This window comes from Antechinus flavipes, chromosome 3 (assembly GCF_016432865.1).
Source record: "Antechinus flavipes isolate AdamAnt ecotype Samford, QLD, Australia chromosome 3, AdamAnt_v2, whole genome shotgun sequence".
In the NCBI taxonomy this organism is placed as follows: Eukaryota; Metazoa; Chordata; class Mammalia; order Dasyuromorphia; family Dasyuridae; genus Antechinus; species Antechinus flavipes.
The window spans coordinates 595,667,034-595,693,575 of NC_067400.1; the positions used below are offsets into that span (position 1 = coordinate 595,667,034).

The 26,542-nt window shown below is 32.2% G+C and overlaps 1 protein-coding gene across 9 annotated transcripts in view; it reads right to left on the reverse strand.

Moving 5' to 3' along the window:
• The window catches only part of KIF1B (kinesin family member 1B), a 185,663-nt gene that overhangs the window by 76,343 nt on the left and 82,778 nt on the right, over nucleotides 1–26,542 (reverse strand). For all 9 annotated transcript variants that reach the window (XM_051988592.1, XM_051988589.1, XM_051988586.1 and 6 more), the window contains 6 exons: nucleotides 24,847–24,922; nucleotides 19,177–19,256; nucleotides 18,573–18,679; nucleotides 17,518–17,601; nucleotides 14,671–14,851; nucleotides 12,675–12,747 (listed from right to left, as the gene is read on the reverse strand). In XM_051988592.1, coding sequence (XP_051844552.1) covers nucleotides 12,675–12,747; nucleotides 14,671–14,851; nucleotides 17,518–17,601; nucleotides 18,573–18,679; nucleotides 19,177–19,256; nucleotides 24,847–24,922 — 601 coding nt within the window. The remainder of the gene's footprint in view (nucleotides 1–12,674; nucleotides 12,748–14,670; nucleotides 14,852–17,517; nucleotides 17,602–18,572; nucleotides 18,680–19,176; nucleotides 19,257–24,846; nucleotides 24,923–26,542) is intronic.

A 26,542-nucleotide genomic window follows, 5' to 3' on the forward strand; every position in this document is an offset into this window, starting at 1 on the left:
TATTGTCCAAAGAACAAAAGAGGAAAAAGGAACAAATATAACTATGTAGATTTTTCTTCATATGCTTAAACCAGGAAATATCATTTTCATAAGGGGAAAAAAAGCTTCACCACAAAATACTGGAAGGTGTTAGATGATAATTTTTAAAAACCAGGCCAAACAGGCTTTGTTTAAGTTTTCTTTTCATAAATCCTCCAGCTAATTTGTTTAAAAATAGATTCCATTTTTACTGTTTTCAAACATGGAAAACTTTGTTATTTGTAATTGCTGTTATTTCCATGCTGTATTTCCATTCATTTGTAGTTACTGTATTTTCTATCTATTTCATACATGGAAAACTATGCTATTTGTAATTGCTGAGGCAGCTAGGTGGCGCAGTGGGATGTTGAACCTTGACTTCAAACGAATAGGAGTCATCAAAAGTCCTAGCTCTTGCTTGACAACATGCTAATCACAAAAGATAAGAATTTGCCAATTAAAAAAACAAAAACAAAAACAATAGTAACGGAATTTTAAAATTCTTTGTTTCCAAAGTAATCTTTCCAACCAGTGTTTTTTAAAGCCACAATGATTTAGGGTTAATAAAATTTGCAGTTATTTTTAGTCAGTCACAAATATTTAGAAGTGAAAAGTCTTATCAACAATTCTCTAAATGAAAGTAATATATTTTTCCTTTTTAAAATTGGGTATTTTAAAGGGTTAAATAAATCAGTTTCTTTAAATATGAAAAAAGTTATATAGAAATTCAAAAATGAAAAATAAAAATATCACACTATCCATTCAAATCACATTAACCATTTCCCCTAACCCCTAGCAACTTTTTAGGATAGCATAAGAAAATCATAATTTGAAAATAGCCAATCCTAATTCATTTTTCAGGCTAAAGTAAACATAGTGTATTTTATACATATACATGTATATAAATGCATATCTATTTATGGAAAAAGTAGATAATCCTTAATTACAATTATAGTAATAAATTATTCATAATTTATTTTTCAATATTACTGAATAATTGAATATTATTCAATAATTTATGAATAAGTGATTTACCAGCTAAAAAATTAAAACTATATATCAAAGGAAATTTCATTTCTTCCTTTTTAAAAGGGAATATATTCCATGAGTTTTCTCAGTCTATGTGATAATGTGGCACTAAACAGCTGGCTTATAGTTTCTATACTTAGCCCTATCTTTTTGATTTTTAATGAAGAAAAATTTATACTTATTTGATGAATTTAAGAGCATATGTGGAATACCTATTAACAGTATGAAAAACAACTGAAAAATAGATTTTTCCTAGAAATTTTCTTGAAAATATATATGAATTAAATTCATGGATGATGATGATGAATTTTTAACAGATAACTTTGTTCCACAAATCTTATAAATACTAAACTTCAAGTCAATCCCTTAACAATGTGCAATATCTGAAAACTATTAAGAAAAACAGCATGGAATTAATGATGGCTGATACACTGCATTTGAAAATTTTTTACAAACATTATTTAATTAGAACATCCCTACAACCCTTTGAGGTACAATATTGCAGATACTTATATTACCATCTACATCTTAACAATGATAAAATGGTCTCAAAGAAGTTGCAACTTTCCCCTGATCACAGAGTTCCTGAAATAGTATTCGAAAGAAGGTTTTCCTGTCCAATTGCAACCATCAAAAATTATAAGAGATAGGAAAAAAGGAATTTAACATGTCATTACTAATTTTATTATGAATTCTATAATTTTTGAGTTGTTTTGCTAGCTCTATATAGCTTTAAATTTGTGTATATTATTCTTTTGGTTCTGGCTTCTTCATTCTGCATAATTTCACGCAGATTTTTTTTCTTTGAATTCTTAATATTCATTTATGGTACAATAGTGTTCCTTTACAGATAAAGTCTTAATTCTGCCTTTTCCCAATTATTGGGAAAATAACCTATTTCTAACTTTTTGCTATTATAATGATGCTATGACTATTTTAATAGATCTTTATTGTCAATTGCTTTCCTGAGGTAGAGTACTGGTCCTGAAGTCAGGAGGACCTGAGTTCCAATCTCAGATATTTGATACTTACTAGCTGTGTGATCCTGATGAGTTTCTTAATTGGGGAATTGCCTTGCCAAGGGAAAAAAAAAAAAAAGAAGAGATATAGAGAGACCACTGGGTCAAGGAGTATGAATAATTCTTTAACTTTTTTTTTTTTTGCATAATTCTATTTCTTCTTTCTTCTGAAAAGAAACCACATAATGACAGAAATAGGAAAAAGACCTCAGGGGCAATATCCTTACTCAAGTCCACATGTGAAAAACTATTTCCTTTAAATCAAATATTTAAAATGGTCAAGATCTAGATATCCTCCATTAATGGTGCAGGTTGATAGCATTGTCAATAGAGTGCAGAGCCTAATGTCAGCAAATCCTGATTCAATCCAGTTTTAGACACATTAGTTGCATAACCTGGGTACAATGGATCAGAAGTCTTTTTTTAGGTCTAATTTAAATTTGCCCTTTTGATTCTTCTATCCATTATGTCTAGTTCCACCTTTTGAGACCAAGCAGAAAATTAAAACAACCAATAGTAAATTGTCATCCCTCTACCTACATTAATTTTTGATTAATCAATGACTTTTAGAAATCATATTTGTCAATTAAATGTGGGATGTGAATTTTTTGGAGTTGTTTTAACTTGCATTTCTCTAATTACTAGTGATAGGAGCACATTTTTAACTTGTTAACAATTTGTATTTTATTCTTTGGCAGAGTGTTCTTATCATGGATCATTTCTCTACTGGGAAAAGGTTCTAAATCTTATTGATTTGCTCAGAAATTCTCTATACATTTTAGATAATATTTTTTGTCAGATGTTTAATGTAGAGGGTTTTTTTTTAAGTCCATAAATTCTTATTCTAAGCAACATTGATTTTATCATCATACTACTGAACTAATCTGTTTTGACTTTTATATTTGTCTTTATATTAGAGGTATCAAATATTTAGTCCATGGTCATGAGGTCTGTAGCATATTCCAGTGCAGCTCAAACAAAATTAAAATATAAATGGGAAATATTTTAAAATATCATATTAATATATAGTTTTCTAAGTCATAAGGCAGTCAGAGATCTTCACATATGGTTTAGTGGCCCCAATTTTTAGTTGCTTTTTGACACTGTTGTTTTCTAATATGGCTAGTTACAGATTCTCCATCTAGTGAGAAGTATGAATCCATGTTTCTAATATTTTGTAATGTGACTTTTTAGTTTAGATTATATATCCAGGTGAAATTTGTTGAGGAATGATGATATCAAATGCTTGTTTCAATCTCCTTTTCAGAAGCCAATTTGCCTAGCAATTATTTTGGGCTTTAAAAGTTTCTCAAAAATTAAACTGCTATTTATGCTTTTAAGTCTTGCTTATTAGTGGAGGGCAAACCTCTTCTTACAATTTTTTTTTTTAAACCCTTATAATTCTGCTCTTTTGCTTCTCTCCACATTGATTTTGTGGTCTTATTTTCTGATTCTATAAAGCATTCCTTTAGCAATGTGATAGTGATTATATATAATGTGCATGTTATTATCATTATAACAATTATCTTATTCTGTATTTAAATGAGTCTTATATACCTTGGTAGGTAAACTCGCAACATTTAATTTATTTTATGACTAAAATATTTCTCCTAATTTGTCTTTTTCCTGGATTTTACTAAAATATTGAAAATTAAAGATTTTTGTGAATTTATATTGTTACTGCATTTGAGGTATTATACTGATTTTTCTAATTAGCCTACTCTAAACAAATATTCTACGATCCATGAAAAATATGGTTTTCCTTCTTATTGCCAATACTTATGAACTTCCCCCCCCCATTATGCTGGCTAGAATTTCTCATATTATCAAATTATAACTGTGAAAATAGGCATTCTACGTTCACTTCTGAACTTACTAAAAATGCTTCTAATGCTTTCCCATTAAAACTAATTCTAGCGGGCAGCTCTATGGTGCAGTGGATAAGAGTGCTGGCCCTAAGGTCAGGAGGACCTGAGTTCAAATATGACCTCAAACACAATACTTCCTAGCTGTGTGACACCCCAATTGCCTCAGCAAAACAAACAATAACAAAAATATCCTAATTCTACCTCCTACCTGTAGATAAATGCATTTAGTCAAAATTAAAATTCTTATTTGTTATGTTTTTTGAGTGTTTTTAACATGAGTACAACAAGATCACTCTGTGTCTATAGATATAACTCAGTGGTTTTGCCAATATAAGTTGTGCTATTTACTTTCCTAATGTTGACCTATCCTTAATCATAATGATTTAACGCTGTAATCTTGCTGCTTATTTAATCATTTTTAAAAAATAATTCTATAGTTATCTCTTAAGAAAGAAGCAATAGGTGTCCTGGATAGAAATGTTAAGCTTGGAATTAAGAAGACCTGGATTCAGCTCAGGCCCTTAACATTCATTATTTAGGTAACTATGGGAAAGTAACTTAATCTATGAAAAATGCTTTTCTTTTCCAGGCTCATTAATATTTTTATTTGAGGAAACTCCTGATGTGTAAAGTGAGGATAATACCAGTAAGTGCTCACTCTACAGGATTTGGGACAAGCTTAAATGAAGTGATAAATAAAAAATTTGCAAATCTCAGCTCTATTTTCTTATTTCTCCTTTGTTTTGGGAGTCAAAACCATGTTTAATAAAATCTGGCTAAATATCTTCTTTATTTCTCAAAACAGCTTTTGTGATACAGTGATCATTTGTCCTTTAAATACATGATAGACAAAATGGGTCCATGACCTAGGCATAAAGAACGAGATTATAAATAAATTAGAGGAACATAGGATAGTTTATCTCTCAGACTTGTGGAGGAGAAAGAAATTTGTGACCAAAGATGAACTAGAGACCATTACTGATCACAAAATAGAAAATTTTGATTATATCAAATTAAAAAGCCTTTGTAAATACATGATAGACTATGTGAACAGGGCTGGAACTCTGGAGAAGTATACTTGAAACAAGGTGTTAACTCAGTGGAATTGATGAGATGATGGTTCTAGATCTAGATCACATATATGCTTAGTACTTAGTATGGTGATATAATAATTCTCTTAAGTTTACACATATTAAGTATGCTGTAATGATGTAATTACAATAAGATATATAAGGGTTAAGAAGGACTGGAAGATAGACATTCTATCTTTGACCAACCTCGTGGTGGCTCTCATGCCTCCTGCACTAAAATCAAAACTGGGCCAGAATAAAGAATCTAGACTCTATTCTTAACCATTCTCGTGGTGTCTATCCTGCTGAGACCAAGGCCCATCCAAAGGACCTCTAGAAAGCTAGCCCAAACATTACAAATATCTTGTAAATCTACTGCCCTACTGATTTTTATTTTTGCATAGAAGCTCAATTATGCTTTGCTCAGTTTCTCTGAGATTGGGTTACTTAGGTTACCTAATTTGTGTTTTCCTATTACATATTTTTAGACGTCATAATTTTATTTAAATTTTTAGTCTTGTTACAGTGGATTTAAAGACAAAGGTTTCTGAAGTTTCTTTATTCTCCATTTGCTAGGAATGCCCATTTCTTACTTTGCATTTTGATAACTAAATGTTCCTCTTTGTATGATCAAATTTGCTAATGGCTTGCCCATTATTTTTTGTTTTAAAAGAACCACTAGCTTTTTATTAGTGTAAATTTTTTTGAATGCTTATTGATCCTTAAGAATTTGACATTTTTTTGTGCTTATAGAGTTACCGTGTTTCCTACAGCTCACTTTTAAAAGTGAGTGGAGCATACTCCACTCACTTGTCTTCTCTTTTCTCTTTTGTTAAATAAGTGCTAAGGAAAGTGATTTAATCCTCAAATCTACTTTAGTTGTATTTCATGAATTTTCCAGATTACTATCATTCTCCTTTTTTAAAATTTTTTTTTAAGATTTGGTCTGTAATCCACTTAATATATTGTATTTTGGTCTCTATGTTGATCTTAATAGTTTGTTCTTGTTCTTTGCCATTTTTTTAGTTTTCTTGATGTTTTATGGATTCTAATGGATTAGGAAGATCATCTGTTTGCTACTGTCCTTGAAATGTTCCTAATCCGTCTTTCTTTTCCCCTTAGTCTAGGTTTTCTTATTGTATCCTTTACAACATTTTGCCTGTATAATTTCTCATTTGTAATTTGTTACAGCCTGCTCACATTCACCAAGGGCTTTCCAAAAGCCCTTTTAGTGATGCTGAACTTCAATTCTTCAGAAGTTGTGTGAGACCATTATTCACAAGCATACAATAACACAGCTGTTATAGATGCTAATGAATATTTTATATTTATATTATTTCATTCGCCTTTACTTATTGTACTTTTTTATTTGTCTCCTTCGATAACATCTGTATTTGCAATTGTGTTATGTGGAAGCATAATGGCCAACTCCTGACTTCTGATTCAGCTGAAATATAATTAATTTTATTCTAGACCAGGGTTCTTAACTTTTTGTATGTGACCTTTTGTGTAGTCAGGATAATGAAGCCTTTCTCAGACTATGATTTTAAATTCATATAATATAGAACAATACAAATGAAATCAATTATGCTGAAATATAATCCTCAAAAATGTTTTTAAATTCATAGTCTCTAGTTTAAGAAATCTTGCTCAAGATATTCATTTTGAATGAATATGGCCTGGTAATGTTTTAGGTAAATTTTACGAAAACAACAGATTGTTAGGTTTTATCTTTTAACTCTTTCTTGCCATTGTATTGGCCAGTTTAGGGTTTTAAATAGATATAAGTGCAGACACACATATATATTTATATACATATATATTTATGTCTATATCTATCTATCTATCTATCTTACATTTGGTTTTGTCCCTGTTAGATTCTTTTCAATTACTTTTTCTCCCTATTAGCACATTAGACAGCTAAAATTGGTTCCACTAATTCAATCTATATCCTTTGTAACTCTACAGAAATACTTTCTGCCTTCCCATTCATTCCAAAAAAGATTCTACTTTTTACTGATTTGCTTTTTGTGAACAAAGAATAGAGATCTAAAATTTCATCATTAAAATTTTTCAGGTGGAAAATCACTCCATAAAAGTATCATGTTATTTGTAACACAGTCTTAGGAAAATGATTGGGAAATTGAAGTGTTAAGTATAAAAGTTAACTGCAAAGTTGCCTACATGCTGTGTTATGGTTAAAGATGATTACTTTTGCTTGGATCATTTCTTGCCACCAAATTATCTTATCGAAGATGAATAGGGCTTTTTCACAATGTGAATTGTTTTCTATAGACTGTTCTCAGGATTCTCTCTGACAAGGAAGCCTACGAACTTGACTTCATTTCTAAATGAATTAAATTTAAGTTACTTTTTCAATATATGTATTTGTTGTGCTGATTTTTCCCTCACTCCCTTCTTTTTCCTCTTTAAAAGTACTATTTGGGAGAAACTAGAATACACAGTGGATATAGCACTGGACATGAAGTCAGGAGGACTTGAGTTCAAATACTGCCTAAGACACTTGCTAGCTATGTGACCTGTCCAAATCACTTAACCCAATTGTCCCCTGAAAAACAAACAAAAAACAACAACAACAACAAAAAACACAATTTGGTGTTCCGATTCACTACAGATAGAGAAATGCAAATTAAAACTATAAAGTACTACCATATAGCTATCTGATTGGCTAATATGACAAAAAAAGGAAAATGATAAAACATTGGAGAAGATGTGGGAAAACCAGGACATTGATGCACTGTTGGTGAGTTGTGAACTGGTCCAACCATTCTTGAGAGTAATTTGGAACTATGATGAATTTTAAAATCGTGCCAACTCTTTGATCCAGCAATATCACTGTCAGGTCTGTACCCAAAGAGATCTGGACAAAAAAGAAAGGGACCAAAGGAAAGGGACCTATATGTACAAAAATATTTATAGTAGCTCTTTTTGTGGTGGCTAAGAATTAGAAATTGAAGGAATTCCCATCAATTAAAGAATGGTTGAACAAGTTGTGATATATAAAAATTAGAAATGACAAGCAGGATGATTTTAGAAAAATCTGGAATTGACATGAGCTAATACAAAGTGAAGTGAGCAGAACTAGGAGAATGTTTTACACAGTAACAGCCCTATCATATGATGAAGAACTGCGAATGACTTAAATACCATACAAGACCATCCAAAAGGATTCATAATGAAAAATGCTATCAGCATTCGCAGAAAGAATTGATATTGCCCAAAAATGGACTGAATTTCCTTCCTTCCTGCCTTCTTGCACAAAATGACTGACATGGAGATGTACTGGAGAAGTAAGTCAAACAATTTCAACCTCTAAATAGATAAAAAGAATGTTAAAAATTGTTTCTACATCTAATTGGGAAAGAAATAAAATATTTTAAAACAGTATTATTCATTAAATCAGTTCTCTGAGGACTCTCCCCCAGTAGGGAAAAATTATGATGATGTAAAAAACCAAGACTATTGATATATTTATATGTATTTTTTGATAACAAATTTAAGCTAAACCTCTGTGTGCATTTTGTGTTTTCTAGTTGCACTGTGATCTTTCCCCCTAAAGCTTTTAGTCTATTTTTGGGATGAGATTTCCTGGAATATGACATTACAAATTCTTGCTTATATTTTTCTGGAAGATCAACAATTCTCAGATTATCTCATCAAGTTCTTTCACTTTGGTTTGCAGAGATAAGAAATAAATATTTTCCCAGTTAATTCTTCTTCTTCTTCTTCTTTTTTTTTTTTTGCTGAGGCATTTGGGATTAAATGACTTGCCCAGGGTCACACAGCTAGTAAGTGTTAAGTGTCTGAGGCCAAATTTAAACTCGGGTCCTCCTGACTTCAGGACTGGTACTCTATCCACTGTGCCACCTAGCTAGCCCCTCCCCCCACTCCCCCATTCCCCCACCTCCAGCCCGAGTTAATTCTCTAGAAAAATTTTGTAATTGTTCTTCCAACCCTCCATTTTGGTTGGGTTTCTTCCTTTTCTTTTTTTAGATTTTGTTCTGCTCAGATCATTCTATTCCTCAAAAATCCAATGGTTTATTAAGATTTTTTTTAACCCACCTCTTCTGAATTTCGTATCATCTTACTGTATTCTGTATTGTCTATTTTTATAGATACTGGATATTCCTTTATATTTCTTATCCTAAATTATCCTAGAGGTCCTGCCATATTCTTTTTTTGGAGGGCTAAGGAAAGAAGGAGAGGTTCAACTTTTTGCCAAAGCCTTGTTCTTTCATTCCAATAATTTCTTTGCTTTCTTTTTATCCCATAATACCCATAGTGCAATATAGTCAATTAGTACAATAAGGTCAAATAAGGAATCCCAAAAAATATTCACATTATTCAAATTTGCCTTGTATGTTTCTACTGGCCTGAAACCACTGAGTTGACATAATTATAAATTCAGAGAGTATGAATTCAAATACGTGGAACTACTATGGGATTCATTATTTGAACTAATTCAGACCTTACTATATTTTATTCATTGTATTCAGTGAGGAAGTCTTTTTGTTTAACCATTTCTTCAGTTTCTTAGTTTTCCTTTCAAGTTTTTCCTATAGGATTCCCCCCTCTTAAAAAAAAAATAAGTATATTTGTTTTCTTTTCTTGAGGTGACAGAGTAGAGTATAGTTATAACTTATTCATCCACATAATCTAAAGTCTCTAATTTACTTTTAATCATAACAATACCTAGCATACTATTTCAAAGTGTATAAAATTTTCATTACAGCAACCTACAAAGTGAGAAGTATAAATATTATTACCACCATTTCACTGATAAGGAAACTGAGGCTTCATGACTTGTCCAGGGTCACAGAGCTCATATATATTAGAGCTTGAAATGAAACTTGGTTTTGGGATGACAAGGAAAAGGTTATATATATTTTACATACAATGTTAATTAACTGTTGATACTTCTCTCTAATGTCCCTACAAATGTTTAGGGATAAAACAAGTAACTACTACTTTAGAAAATGGTTAAGTATTCTCACTCCTGAATCAATTAATTTAGTAAAAAATTATACATTCAAACAAAAACCATAGAACAATGAAGAGAATCCAAATCAAGCCAAGAGAAAGAGGTTATAATCAATGCCAATAGCTGAGATTTCAATGCTAATCTCAGGCAAGAACTACTTAAGTTATTTGGTTTCATTTATTATGTTTTAAAACATACTTCTATAGCTGTGACATTCATGGATATTTAACAGAATGCCAAAAACAACATCACTCTAGTCTTTCTATGAGACATCCTCTATGAGACAGATTCAGGATTCATTAAACTCTCAGCCCTGGGTAGAAATATAATAGTAGACTCCCAGACAGAACTGTTACGTGAGGAGACAACTAAAATGAATAGATCTCAAATTACACAGAGACCCTGACATGCCAAGAGAAAGTCTAAACTACTTAGCAACCAGTGTAGAAGAGGAGTTACTTAAAATTCAGGAACAATAATGCAACAACTACAAACCATGGAAAATTAAGATAATATCTCATCAATGTGTTCAATTTCAGAATATATCAAATTAAAACTGTGGAATCTGAATTTTTCTTTCACATTATTATTTTAAAATACTACGTATTATACACATTACACACACTCTTAATTAGATTATTTTGGGGTAAAGAAGCCTTGGGATCATGCGTGATATTTCCTTGTATTTCAAACATCATTTTGTATATACTGGCTGATGAAAAACATACGTCTATGTTATAAATAAGAGCTATGGAGACAACTTATGTGTTATTATTAATTGAGCTGTTTAAAAAATACTGGCTTGCTATCAGAAGCTGATAATATTGATAATCAAACCCTCAAGGCTTATTACTATTCACTAGAATAATAATAATGATGACAATGATAACAATGATGATGATAATTATGATTTTCAAAATACTTTTAGACATATTAACTTATTTTATCCTCAAATAACTCTGGTAGGCATGTATTGCTATAATCCCCATTTTACAGATGAAAAAACCGAGGCAGACAAAAGTGAAGTGACTCACCCAGGCTCACAAAACTAATGAATGACTGAGATCTATTCTGAGCCTTGAACTTCCTGACTTGTGGACCATTACTCTGCACTCTGACTATCCCACCACCTAGCTGCCTCGCCTCAGGAGAACACAACCATTTAACAACTATACATATCTTTCCAGAATTCTTTTTCTACATTTAGGGAATCAAAGTCACACCAATTTTTTATATTGTCACAATAATACTGTCATCACATCTGCCCTTTTTTAATCTTTGATGATGATTACTACTTAAATGAACCATGTTAAACTATTGAAAACTCTATCACACTCCTAGAAGAGGGGCTTCTTACAGTCACTTTTCACAATCTAAACTTCCTCCAACCATTCCTCTGCTATCCCCTAGGATTTTCCTTTACCCTCAATTCTTTTTTTTAACTTGACTGAAGTTGCCAAGATTACAAAGTGACTTCAATCACATGCCAAGTAGGACCATTGTGTCATACTGGGGGGAAAAAAAAAAAAAAAAACAGCTACAACTCAAGGATTCTGAGCTTTCATTTGTCAGAACTTTTATGCCAACTTCAGAAGATGGATTTAAGATTAATGGTGGATTTAATTTATTTTACATGTCATACATTATTGTGAAAGGCAATCCTCATTGTCCAAGCGTTAGGAAATAAAGTAGCCAAATTATCTCCTTTCCTCAATTCTCCTTTGTCTTTAAAAAAAAAAAAAAAGTTAAAATTACAGATTCCTTAAAAAAAAATCATATCTGGTCTCTTGAGGTTATTCTGTTCCCTTAATTTTATTAATCCACATATCCACAAGTTTCTTCAAATCAGACTTCAGGGAAACTGAACTAAAAAGGTCTGAAAATGAAGCTCTATTCAAGAGAGCAAGTTTTTATAAACTATAAAAACTAACTAATCCCAGAAGTGCATAGACCATTGTTGATATATTTGGGGCTTAATTTACTGGCTATTCCAACTAATCATCCAACTATTTCCTTTATATTTAAATGTGATGTTTTTTTAAAAAAAGACTTTACTCTTCACTCCTGCCTTGGTTCTTTATACCTTGACCCTATATTACCATATAAAGTAACAAAAAGACCCTGGCAGATGAATCAGACTCCATGCAGGGATAGGAAAGAGTTTTGTTAAAACATGCAACTGTGCAGCAACATTTTCAGACACAATATATTTTTAAAAAACAAAACAAAAAAACCCAGCATAAGAAAATAACCAAGTCAGCCCAAGAGGATAGAATTAGTAATTTCATGTGATCAAAGACAAAACCAAGGCAAACATCCACCAAGTTAAACAATTCACATCAGTTATAATAGTAAGACCACTGAGGATTCAAATCCAAAGACAACTCAACTACAGGAAGGAAAATCTTTCTGCCCAATCTGTTACCCAGGAAAAGCCACATTGCTTTCCCCAGAGAGGTTGATGCAGATTTTAAAAAACTCTCAAAAGCCCAAACCTTCCTGCAGAGTTTTTCAAGTTGGGTTTAAAAGGCATAGGTTAGTTTTCACTAAAGGAGGAGTATCAGTGACAGCTCAGGGGCATATTCTGAAACAGTTTACATTGGTGGCAAAAGCCAAAGCAAGAAGGTTGTACTAGGATACTAACGGACTGGAAGAAGCAGATGCCTACCAGTCTCTGCTGCTCCAGTAAGAGGTCAGCTTCCTCTTTCTCTTTCTTATACAAAATTTCCATTTCCTGGAGCCTACAAAACAAGAGAAGGGGAAAAAGAATCAAATTAAAGCAACTCCATAGAATGGCATTAAATAGTCTCTTTTGACAAATACCTTCTATTCCAACTTTTCCCTTCCTTCCCCCCCACTCCCTCTCCTAGATGGCAGGTAGGCCAATATGTGTTAAATATGTTAAAGTATATGTTAAATACAATATATGTATACATATCCATACAATTATTTTGCTGCACAAGAAGAATTGAACTTTGAAATAAGGTAAAATTAACGTGAGAAGGAAATCAAAAATGCAAGCGGATGGAAATGCTATGTAGCAGTTCACACTCATTTCCCAGAGTTCTTTTGCTGGGTGTAACTGATTCTATTCATTATTGAACAAATGGAATTGATTTGGTTCATCTTATTGTTGAAGAGAGCCATCTTCATAAGAATTGCTCATCATACAGTATTGTTGTAGAAGTATATAATGATCTCCTGGTTCTGCTCATTTCACTCAGCATCACTTCACGTAAGTCTCTCCAAGTCTTTCTGAAATCTTCCTGCTGGTCATTTCTTACAGAACAATAATATTCCATAACATTCATATGCCACAATTTATTCAGCCATTTTCCAATTTATGGGCATCCATTCATTTTCCAGTTTCTAGCCACTACAAACAGGGCTGCCACAAACATTTTTGCACATACAGGTCCCTTTCCCTTCTTTAAGATCTCTTTGGGATAACCAGTAGTAATAACACTGCTGGATCAAAGGGTATGCACACTTTGATAACTTTTTGAGCATAGTTCCAAATCGCTCTCGAGAATGGCTGGATGTATTCACAGATCCACCAACAATGTTATCAGTGTCCCAGTTTTCCCACATCCCCTCCAACATTCAACACTATCTTTCCCTGTCATTCTAGCCAATCTGACAGGTGTGCAGTGTTACCTCAGAGTTGTCTTAATTTGCATTTCTCTGATTAATAATGACTTGGAGCATCTTTTCATATGGCTAAAATAATTTCCATTTCTTCATCTGAAAATTGTTCATATCCTTTGACATCAATTGTCAAGTTCACATCAATTGGAGAATAGCTTAATTTCTTATAAATTTCTTATATATATTCCTTATTTTGTTTATTATTTTTCTTATAAATTAGAGTCAATTCTCTATATATTTTGAAAACGAGGCCTTTATCAGAACCTTTGACTGTAAAAATGTTTTTCTAGTTTATTATTTCCCTTCTAATCTTGTCTGCATTAGTTTTATTTGTACAAAAGCTTTTTAATTTGATATAATCAAAATTTTCTATTTTCTGCTCAATAATGATCGCTAGTTCTTCTTTGGTCACAAATTCCTTCCTCCTCCACAGGTCTGAGAGGTAAACTATCCTATATTCTTCTAATTTATTTATAATCTCATTCTTTATGCCTACATCATGAACCCATTTTGACCTTATCTTGGTGTACAGTGTTAAGTGTGAGTCTAGTTTCTGCCATACTAATTTCCAATTTTCCCAGCAGTTTTTGTCAAACAGTGAATTCTTATCCCAAAAGCTGGGGTTTGTGGGTTTGTCAAACACTAGATTATTAAAGTTATTGGCTATTTTGTTCTGGGAATCTAACCTATTCCACTGATCAAGTAACCTATTTCTTAATCAATACCAAATGGTTTTGCTGACCACTACTTTATAATATAGTTTTAGATCTGGTATAGCTGGGACACTTTCATTCAATTTTTCTTTTATTAGTTCCCCAAGGTGAATCTTAAGACCTATTCCAGCTCTAACATGTTAAAATTCCAATTATTTCTTTTTTCAAAGTCCCCCTTTAAGTGTGTTGTCTTGAAAAGAAGACAGGACCATGAATTCATGAACTCTTCTAGACTTTTTCCATGACTACCTCAATAAATTGAATGTCAGGATGACTAATTAAAATAAGAAATTTATATCGTACCTTTTTTCCATCTCCTGTTTCATATCAATGCCTTGTTTCTCCAGAAGCTCTCTCTGAGCAAATGTCCAGTCGACTGGTTCAGAAGGTGTCTCAGCTGATGGTGTCTTTTCGCGCTCAGCCCGTGCTTGCTCCGGATGGTTGAAACGAAAAACATGATTTTTACCCATGATGATGCGATTTCCTAATATAAAAAAATAAGACTTAGAGAACCTTAGACAATCAACTAAATAAAGTTAATCAAAACAACAACTTTAGTAAAGTTGTAGGATATAAACCCACATAAATCATTCACACGTCTATAAAAGACCTAGCATGAAGAGACAGAAAGAGAAATTCCATTTAAATAATCGCAAACAGTATACTTGTTAAAAGATACTCAGGAACTATATGAACAAAATGACAAAACACTTTTCACACAAATAAAGACATATCTAAACCATCAGAGAAATATTAGTTGCTTATGAGTAGGCCAAGCCAATATAATAAAATGACAATTCTATCTAAATTAATTTACTTATTCAGTGCTATACTAAACTACCAAAAATTATTTTTAAAGATCTAGAAAAGGTTGTGCAGGAGTGAATGCTGAAAACTATCTATGAATATGTTTTGAAAATAAAAAGCTTTAAAATTTTTTTTTAAAAGATCAAAAAGTAGTGGCTAGAAGCTGGAAAATGAAAGGATGTCCATCAATTGGAGAATGGTTGAGTAAATTGTGGTATATGAATGTTATGGAATATTATTGTTCTGTAAGGAATGATCAGCAGGATGAATACAGAGAGTACTGGCGAGACTTATATGAACTGATGCTGAGTGAAATGAGCAGAACCAGGAGATCATTATATACCTCAACAACGATACTGTTTGAGGATGTATTCTGATGGAAGTGGACCTCTTCGATAAAGAGAGCCTTAATTGATCAAAGATGGACAGAAGCAGCTACACCCAGAGAAAGAACACTGGGAAATGAATATAAACTGCTTGCACTTTTGTTTTTCTTCCCGGGTTATTTATACCTTCTGAATTCAATTCTCCCTGTGCAACAAGAAAACTGTTCGGTTCTGCACACATATATTGTATCTAGGATATACTGCAACCCATTCAACATGTAAAGGACTGCTTGTCATCTGGGAGAAGGGGTGGAGAGAGGGAGGGGAAAAATCGGAACAAAAGTGAATGCAAGGGATAATGCTGTAAAAAATTACCCTGGCATGCGTTCTATCAATAAAAAGTTATTAAAAAAAAAAAAGATTAAAAAAAATAAAATTCATCTAGAAGAAAAAATGATTTAAGAATATGAAGGGATCTGATACTGGCTAAGAAATGGAGTGATTGATTAGTGGAATAGATTAGGCCACCATATACAATAGTATTTAATACTTTTATAATGTTTAGTAAACCCAAAAATTCATGTTTGGGTGGGGGGGGGACAAGATCTCAAAAAATGCTGGTAAAACTGAAAAAGTCTTGCAGAAATATAAAGATCAACATCTTGCACTATATACACTAAGATAAGTTCAAAATGTGTACATGATCTAGAAATAAAGGGTGATATCCTAAATAAATTAGGGCAGCATTCCCTACCATTTATCTAGGGAAGATAGATAAAGAAATTATTTAGCAGAGCAAGAATTTATGATCTAACAAGAGATAGAGAATTATAGCAAAATAAATGGAAAATTTTTATTACATGAAATTAAAAGGTTTTCATACAAACAACACCAATGCAGCCAAAATTAAAAGGAAAGCAGGAAACTAAGGAAAATATTTTCTACATTAGTTTCTCTGATAAAGGCTTCATTTAAATATGTAGATAACTGAACCAAATTTATAAAAATAACAGCCATTTCCCATATAAAAATGCCCTAAGTTATTATTGATTAGAGAAACACAAACTAAAATAACTCAAAAGTACCACCTTGCACCTATCAGATTGGGCAAGATGATAGAAAAGGAAACTAACAAATTCTGGAGAAAATATGGAAAAATAGGGATACTAATGCTAGAACTAATAGTGAACTGGTTAAACCATTCTGGAGAACCATTTGGAACTATGCCCCAAATCTATAAAATTTTGCATACTTTTTGATCCAGAAATACCACTACTAAATCTGAATCCCAAAGAGATGAAAGAAGAAAAAGAATCCATATGTGTGTATATATGTGTTCACATGCACATGTGTATGTCTATATACACATCTATATTAAATAATAAAATTAAATATTGTTATAAATATATATGGAAATATTAATAACAATATTTATTTAAATTTAAATATTTATAGAAATGATGAGGGAAAGAAATTCCAGAAAAACCTGGGAAAATAACTGATGCAGAATGAAGAGAGCAGAACCAGAAAAATATTGTACACAGGAATAGTAATAGTGCATAATGATCAAATGTGAAAGAGTCAGCTATTCTGATCAATAAAATGATCTAAGATAAAAGCATATTATTTTTCACTTTCTTTATTCTTCTAGCTCTTTTTCCCCCAACATGATTAATGTGGAATTAGGTTTTGTATGACTTCACATGTACAATGGGTACCATATTGCTTGCCTTCTTTATGGGTGTAGGAAGGGCTGGAAGGAGGGAAAGAATTATTGGAACTTTAAAAAAAGTGCAAAACAATAAAATCAGGATTAGGAAACCATTTTAAAATATAAATAACAAATATATGCAAACCTCCCTTTGCCTACTAAAGCAAGAAACAGAGTCGTCTATATGTACACAAATACAAATATCTCATGTTATCTTACTGTTTTAACTCAAAAGACAAAAGTCAAAGTATTTTTCATATAAATTACGACTTACAACCTAATATTTAAGAATTTGTCCATACTCACCTGAGCGTAGCTGTACGTGCTGTACAACCCTCTTGCCATTTACATAAGTTTCAGAGCGCTCACAAGGTTCTAAAGTCACAATAACTACAAGAAAGGTAAAATGGAATTAGGATTACAAACCAGGCACTGAGTACAGGAAATATTCCTGAACTCAATAAATTTCAAATGCAGAGTAGAGAAACTATCCCTCACCCCAAACTTCTTTACAACAATTAAAAATTATGACTATTTATCATTGTTAGACTAAATTTGCTGAATTATCTCAAAGCATAAAATAATTAAATACCAAAGTAATCTTTGTGGCAAGACAGAAGCCAGGAGTAGCAACCATTAAAGTTACATAAATCTATGTGAACTACTCCAAAATCATAGAAAGAATAGCTGATAAAGAAGTTTTTATCTCCTTTGGGAAATGAAAGGGTATATCTTCCTTTGGGGAATGGCAAGAATTGAAAAAGAGAATACAGTCTTAAACATCACCCCAAAATAGTTCACTCAAGCAAGCAAGAAACAGAAAAGGAGTGGCCTGAAGGAGAATTAAGCAAATACCTGAATCTTGAAGTAAACTAGGGACTAAAACATTCTGAATGAGGAAGAATGAACAGTGCACAAAAGTACCAACAGGATGTTTGTTGTTGTTGTTGTTGTTGTTGTTGTTGTTGTTGTTGTTGTTGTTTAACTTAGAATAAATGAGGATTGGAATTTTCATTCCCTTTTAACATAAAATAAAAATCAAGTTTACTGAGTTAAAGACTGGATGGAGTTCCTGTAGGGCTCTGTCTATGAGATTTGCCCCTCGCCTTCTTTTCTATGAACTCATTAGTATTCAGGGCTATACTCAGCTGCCTATACACTTTTTAGCAACTGGCAGGGTAACAAAGCTCTACTTTGTTAAGGCCATTTTCACGTAAAAAACTTCACTGGCCCTACATTTCTAAGGAAACCAAATTACTCCACTATTGATATACCATACTGATTCTAAAGAAAGTATTAAGGAAAACTATATCTCAGGGATTTTTTAAGATACAGAATAAAACTGAAATCAAGAACCTCACCTTCACCATTCTGATTTCTCTCACTCCGAAAGATACAGTGCTCCTCTTTAATGTGAGCCCCACTAAGCACTATGTCTTGGCGCCTTTCAGCATCTGCTTGGCCAACCCTGTATCCAAGAGAAAATATTTCCCAGGAGCAATGAGACATAAGAAATAGGAGAAAACAGAACTTATGTTCATGGTGAATTATCTAATATTTAATTAAATATTGGTGAAAAAGATATTAAAAGCTACATATTAAAATTATGCTTTAATATCTCATAAAGACTTCATATCAACAAATTTTAAATCAAAATGACTTGGTACACCAAGGTGACTGGTTTAATGTTTCAAGCAAATAACACCTTAAACCTTCCCTGAAAACCTTGAAAATTCTTGGAAGAACATTATTACTCATTATCTTATGGTGGGAAAATTACCCATGCCAGCAGTCATTATAGAAACTACAATAGCAAAGCCCTTTATGTAACATGAGAAATTACAGACAAACTACTTCAAAAAAAAAAAAGTACAACCCACAGAAATTAGTTTTTCAAAAGATAGCATCACTCCAGTTATTAAATCAGTTATTTAATAAGTAAAATCTAACTAAAAAAAAATTTACCGTGTAATCCCATCTTTGATGTAGTAAAGCAAGCATTCAGACATGAGTGGATCTTCATTGAGGTTAACAAGATGTGGTGTCTGAAAAATATTACAAACATTCTTAATCCAGAAAAGGATTAAAGCTTTCCTTAGCATACCAGCTGGAGCTTACAAGATCCTATAATAGACTAATGGTTTCTCTCTTTTTTTCCTCAGTGTATAAGAGGAACTTTCTTTGCCATTAAAGAAATTGTGGTTTCATAATAAGGCAAAAATTCTCCAAATTGTGCCTTGTCAACACATTTAAATTAATTTGATTTAAAAATGGACAATTTTTTGGTATGATTACAGAGACAATTCTAGAGAGGGACAAAATATAAGAAGCATGAGAGGTTGATTTCATGGGTTAAGCTAACTCAGTTCCAGTTCTTGAAAAGAAAAATGTCTAAAAATGTTATACAACTAATGAATGTATTAAAAGAAATTCAATCTTCATATAGTTACAAAATGTACCCAGTTATCTTCTTTTTTATTCCTCTTTACTTTCTGTGACTTGGTTTAGTATAATAATCCATGTTAGAAGGGAAAAATCTAAATAAATGACACTTGCTATATATATGCTATAAGCATATACATTTATTTAGAAGACCTTTTGACCTAGTTCTACAATGTTTCTAAAACTATTTAAAACCAACCTTCTTTGGTGAAAATACCCCACTGGAATCCACAAATAAGTCACATGGTCTTGGGGTAAAAATCTAACCAGGGTAAGGCAGCAAGATATGAGGAACAAAAGAAGAGTTAGAAAACAGTTAAAGAAATGAAAGCAGGAAATAGGGTAGAGGAAAAAGAGTTTCCAAAGAATGACAAAAAGTCATCTCTCCCAAAAAAGAAACTACAACTATAATAGGTAAGAAACTGGAATAGCTAGAATAGATCCTTGAAGTCATCAAAATTCCTTTAAGAAATCAAGACATGGTCAAAATGTACTAAATTTAATGAGTCATTTAACAATGAAGTAATTCCTTTCATGATTTACAATTCTATGTGTGAAATATATATTGGACAATCTTTTATTTAAAAGATTTTTTCAAAAAGTCATGTTCTGAAAGCTTAATGATATTCCACTTGGGAAAATTTAAGAGTTATATGGGTATAAGCTTCTAAATTGAAAAATGTACCTCCTCAAATCGACAAAAAGAAGAAACCAACTCAAGAAATTGTAAACAAGCAAGTAGCTTCCAAAATTGAGGTTTGATCATTTCCATGGGCATCAATCATTTCCCGTTCTAATGAAGTTTATTTAGAAAGCTCAAGTAAATTATGAAAGGAAAATTAGGAAATGTGCTTTATGACTCATCTTAAATGCATCAAATAGCACTAAAGATTCCTTTTCCAGATTATAGGGAAATCTCTGGGTCCCAATTAGACTTCATTTAAATTCTACCAAACATAGCCTTGTGCAAGTTTCTCCAAAGTTGTTAAATCTAAATTTAAAAACTCCACTTAGGAAGAAATCTAAGCTACTGACACTTGGTAATCTAAATAAATATTTCCAAGAGATTTTTTTTTGCCTATTCTTAAAATGCTTCTATAATTTCTTAAAAACAAATCTACTTTAGTCAGTCAACAAACATTACACTTCAATTAGTACTCTGAATCCATCCATCCCCTCTTCATCAAGGAATTGGAAATTGAGTAGATGCCCATCAATTGGGGAATGATTAATTTAGTTATAGTATGTGAATGTAATGGAAAGTTATTTTTTTTATAAAAATTGATAAGCAGTCTGATTTCAGAAAAGCTTGGCAAGACTTACATTAACTGATGCTGAGTGAAGTGAAGAAAATCAGGAGATTGTTGTACACAATAACAACAAGACTATGTGATGATCAACTATAATAAACTTAGCTCTTCTCAGCAATACAGTGATCCAAGTCAATTCTAATAGACTTGCAATGGAGGATGCTATCTGCATCCGGAGAGAGAACTATAGAAGCTGAATGCAGATCAAAACATACTGTTTTCATCTTTTTTTCGGAAGGGGAAAGGGGAGGAAGAGAGAGGGGTTGCTTTTTTTTTCTCTCTCATGGTTTTTCCCTTTTGTTCTGATTTTTCTTTTACAACATGAATAATATGGAAATATGTGCAAACAATATTATTTTCCAATTATATGTAAAGATGGTTTTCAGCATTCATTTCTGTAAGATTTTGAGTTCAAATTTTTTTTTTCTTTTCTCCCTTCCCCCATCCTCAAGAAAGCAGGCAATTTAATAAAGATTATACATGTATACATATAATTGGAAAATAATTACTATCAAGGAAAAAAAGAGTTGAGTCACATGCTGTAATATTCTCTCTAAAATGTAATATTCTCTGTTGAGGTTTTCTCGGGGACTCTGGAAGCAGCCTTCATTTCCATTCAGTAATGGCCACAAATGCAGTCAGGGGTTAAAGTCCAAATCCTTTATTGTTTCCTTCAAAGTCTTGTCTCCTTCACTTGGGGCTCAACTAGTTTTTCTGGAGGCCTATCTCTCTCCTCGGTTCCAAGAGCCTGAGCTCCCACTTGCCTACTCTGGCTTCTGAATCTCCCCGACTGAATCCTGGCTGAGGCTCCTAGCTTACATATGCTCTCTTATCAAAGGTGTGAATCTTATAGAACTATAATAAGTACTAAGTACATGTACTAAACTAGAGAACTGTTAAGCATTGTTAAATAACCATTGTCTCTATCAATTCCACTGACTTAGCATCTTGTTTTAAGTTCTGGCCCATAATAACATGTTTCATCATAAGTCCTATTAAACTGTGGTCACTGCATTGATCAGAGTTTCCATGTCATTCAAAGCTATTTTGTCTTTACAATATTTCAGCAAGCATTTATTAATCATTTCCTGTATGTGTGGCAGTTTGGCAAGTGTTGATGATAACAAAAAAAGAAAAAAAGAAAAAACCCACCATCTCTATCTTCAAGTCAAGAAGCAATTTATTTAGTGTCTATTATTTGTCAATTACTGTGCTAAATCCTAGACACAAAGAAAATAAAAAAAGTCTCGACTTTCAAGGAGTTCATATTCTAATATGAAGACAATATGCAAAAAAATGCATATAAAAATATACATAATGAAAATGTAGCATAATCTGTGAGGGAAGGTACTAAAAGATGGCCTGAGGGAATGGGAAGGAACAAGAATGACCTCCCTAAAAAGTTGGGATTAAGTTTCTGGAAATCAGTAGAGGAGGCTGGAAGGAGAATAAAGAGAATCCCAGGAATAAATGAAAATGCACAGAGGCAAGAGAAGAAGCATTTTCAAGAAATGACCAAAAAAAGAAGTTTCCTTGAATTATAAAATATAGTAGAGGAGTAAGGCATAAGAAAATTTGAAATACAAGAAGGGATTAGTAAAGAGAGAATTTTATGGAGCCATTGGAATTTATTGAGGAGAGAAGTAGAAATAATATAATCCAATCTGCATTTTGAGAAGATTAGTTTGGTAGCTGAGTAGAGGATGGGCTGGAGTGGGGAGAAACTTTAGGCAGGGAAACCAATAAGAAGGCTATTGTAATAGCCTAGGAATGATGTGGTAGAGGCCATAGTGAAAGGCTGGTGGCTATGTAAATGGAGAGAAGGGACATATACAAGAAATGTTGTGAAGACAAAAACAGTAAGACTTTGAACAGATTGGATATGCGGAGTAAATGTGAAGGATGTTAAAGATGACAATAAGAGAACACTGAGACAGTAACTGAAGATGGTGGTGCCCTTGACAGTAATAGAAAATTGGGAAGTTGTTAAGCAGTAAGGATCTTGGAGAAGAGAGATTGAACTTTAGTGCAGACATATTGAGTTTCAGATGTCCAAGAAGCAGTTGGTGATGTAGGACCAGAGCTCAAGAGAGGTTACAACTAGACATACAGATATGGGAATTATCTACATAGAGATGATAAAGGAGTCCATGGGAGTTCATGAAATCATCAAGTGAGATGAAGAAAAGAGGGACCAGAACAAATCTTTGAGGATATCCACAGTCAGTGGATATAAGATGAATGATGACCCTTCAGCAATGGACACTAAGAAGAGGTCTGATAGATAGCTAACTTTTAGCAGCATCATGAAAACCAAGAGATAGTATTCAGAAGAGGCTGACTGAAAGTATCAAAGAAGTTTTAAAGAATGAGGATTGAAAAAAAGACAATAGATTTGGCATTTAAGAGATCACTGGTAATATTAGACAGCAGTTTCAGTTGAATAAGTTTAGCAGCCAATTTGCCAAGGACTTAGAAAAGAATTAAGACAAGAAAAGGAACCTGACATAGATGGTTTTCTCAAGGAGTTTAAATGAGAAAGAACTTGGAACAAATGACGATAGCTAGCACAGTTGGTCAGATGAAATGACAAGTTTTTTGAGGGGGAAGATATGGGTAGGTTTATAGGCAGCAGAGAAGTCAATAAACTGGAGAAAATGAAGATTACTGAAACAGAGAGAATGATACAGGGCAAACTGCTAGAGAAAATAAGATAGAATAGGATCATTTGTGCATATAAAAGGGTTTAACCAGGTAAGAAAGATCACCTCTTTATATAGGAAAGGAGTGAAAAAGTACATAGTGAGGGACTGTTGGGTTATGTAAAGTGAGAAAGAGGGAGCTCTCAATTTATTCAGGAATGTATAAAGCTAGGTTCAGTTAAAAAAATCAGAATTAGTGTCATCCCCTCTTGCCCCACAAAAGTCATGGTAGGAAGTCAACAAAAACAACAATTTCCTATAACCAAATCAGAAATACTGATGATATAAATTTTACTCTGCTGCCTCTACAATAATATAAGGAAACTGTCTTTAAATTCCTTTAAGCATGAGGACAAGAGCTAAGTAAGTCTTCAACAATACTATCTTCTGAATTGAATGACCAATTACATAAGATGTCTCAACCATAACTATTTTATACAATGAATTATCCTGGTATAATTATCATTAAACATACATATACATACAGACTAAATAGTTAAGACAGTAATTTTCAATTATAACTAGGCTACAACAGAATAAAAATTTGTAAAATATTGTAATGTAAAATAAAAAATTCAACTATAGGCTAAAATAGGCACTATATTTTATAATTATGTTTGCTGCAGGTAGAAAGATAATTACAAGAATTGTACAAAAGAAAAGCAAAAGGAGAAAGGAGGCTAGTAGAATTGGACCTAAAGGACTTTATTTAATGAGAGGTAGGATTGACTAATTTCTACACAGCTAATTGTCTAGGAGAACTTCCCTACACAAACCTGGTCAGCTGAAAATTCTTCCAAAGGCTCATCAAATAATGTTGAGGGCCTCTGTGAAAAAATCTACATGAAAGATGAGCCACAGCTTTAGCAACATGGGGAAAAAAACTTAGCAGGATGATGAATAAAAATAGTGAAGTATGAATGAGATTGAACTGATAAGAGGTATACTGTCTCAAGTTTGTTATTTATAATTACTACAGGATGGTGCATATAATTGTTTCCAGAGACACAAATTGTTTTTATATTGAAGGAATATTTTAATCAGTAACCCTAAAGTTAAGCCATATATCAAGACAAAAAAGAATCTATCTGGAAGGCATGAATTGCCTGAGTAACTAAGAACAAAGCAAGAACCCATAAAGGAGAAGATATTTCCATTTGATTAATACAAAATTTTCCAACCTTTTTTGGTGAAAAGACACCCAGAGTTCCTCCATCTTCCCGAATGGCAACTCCCATTTCAGCTAATAAGGCCTCTCTAGAAAAAGCGAGAGAAGCAGCCCATCAATGATACACCTTTGATATTTTAATAGAAGTTAAACTAAACTAATACAGTAAGCAAATCAAAATAAGTTCATGGTATAGGGGTAGCACTTTAGGTATTCAAAGACTACACTAATACAAGTTGTGGCATTTCCTACCAAACTAGAAAAGCTTTGAATATGATGGGACAACAATTTAAATTTTTTTAAATATATTTTTAAATTATCAAACATCTTTATTAATAAAATTACTATAAAGTACATATTCCAAACACATATTTTAAACTTCTGCATTACAAAAAATAATGAGTGTAAGATGTATAGTAGCTCTTTGTGGCGGCAAAGAAATGAAAATGGAGAGGATGTCCATCATTTACGAGATGACTAAACAAAATCACAATACAAAATGAAATTCTGCAAAACCCTAAAATTAAAATGGAAAAAACAAATCTATGATGGACAAGAGTACATAAATTAAATTACAACTTTATTTATAGAAATACTCATCAAAATTTTTTTTGATTGCTGTCTTGCTCGCTATAAACTAAATCTTAACTGTACAGTTTGTTTTTTGTCCTTAAGTATGTTTATTGAAATAAAGCAAATACAGACAAATTTGTCAAATCAGATATTATTTCTTAATCAAAATAAAACAGAAGTTGATTTTAAAGAAAATATCTATTTCATAAAGAATACCTTCACTAAAGCCTCTGGAATAAAATTTTGTTTTGTTTTAAATATAAAAAACACTCAATGTTTCTGAAGATATGTGTAAGTAAATATTTTGCTGCTTTTACTTTTACCAATATGTAAATCTTTTAATTATTTTATTTTATTTTTAATTAAAGCTTTTTATTTATAAAACATATGCATGGGTAATTTTTCAACAGTGACCCTTGCAAAACCTTCTGTTCCAAATTTTCCCCTTTCCCCCCATCCCCTCCCCTAGAAGGCATGTAGTCCAATAAATTAAATATGTTAAAATATATGTTAAATCCAATAATATGTGAATCCTTTTCACAAATACATTCTGCTAAAAACAGTAGTATTTCTTCAATACATAAACAGTTCTATCATCTGAAAATTAATTGGAAAAGAAGTTCATCACCAGATAACAGATTTTTCAGCCCCAGCAGCTCATGAAGATTAATCTACTGAGGCAAGGAAGAACTGAGACTTGTGTCAATGAAGGTTTTACCTATACTGATGAAACTGTTGACCCTTGGAAGTATGGATTAAGAAATGCTCAAATCATGTATTGAATTAATGCATTAAGTCAGTACTTCATTGAAAGAATTTCAGGAAAGAAAAAAAATTTTCCTGAATATAAACTTATTTACAAATAAAAAGTACTTCATACTGCCTTAAGTAGAGTGGGCAAAGAAATGGGAGGAAAAAAATTTTGGAAAATAAGTTACTTTTATTTCTCAATTGATAAACAGTTAAAGGATATGAATAGTTTTTTCAGTGAAGAAAACATAATTATATCTCGTGTAAAAATGCTTTAAACCACTGATTAGAGAAATGCAAATTAACACAACTTTGAGATTATCACCTTAGACCTATTAGATTGCTAAAATAACAAATGTTGAAGGAGATGCAAAAAAAAATTGGGA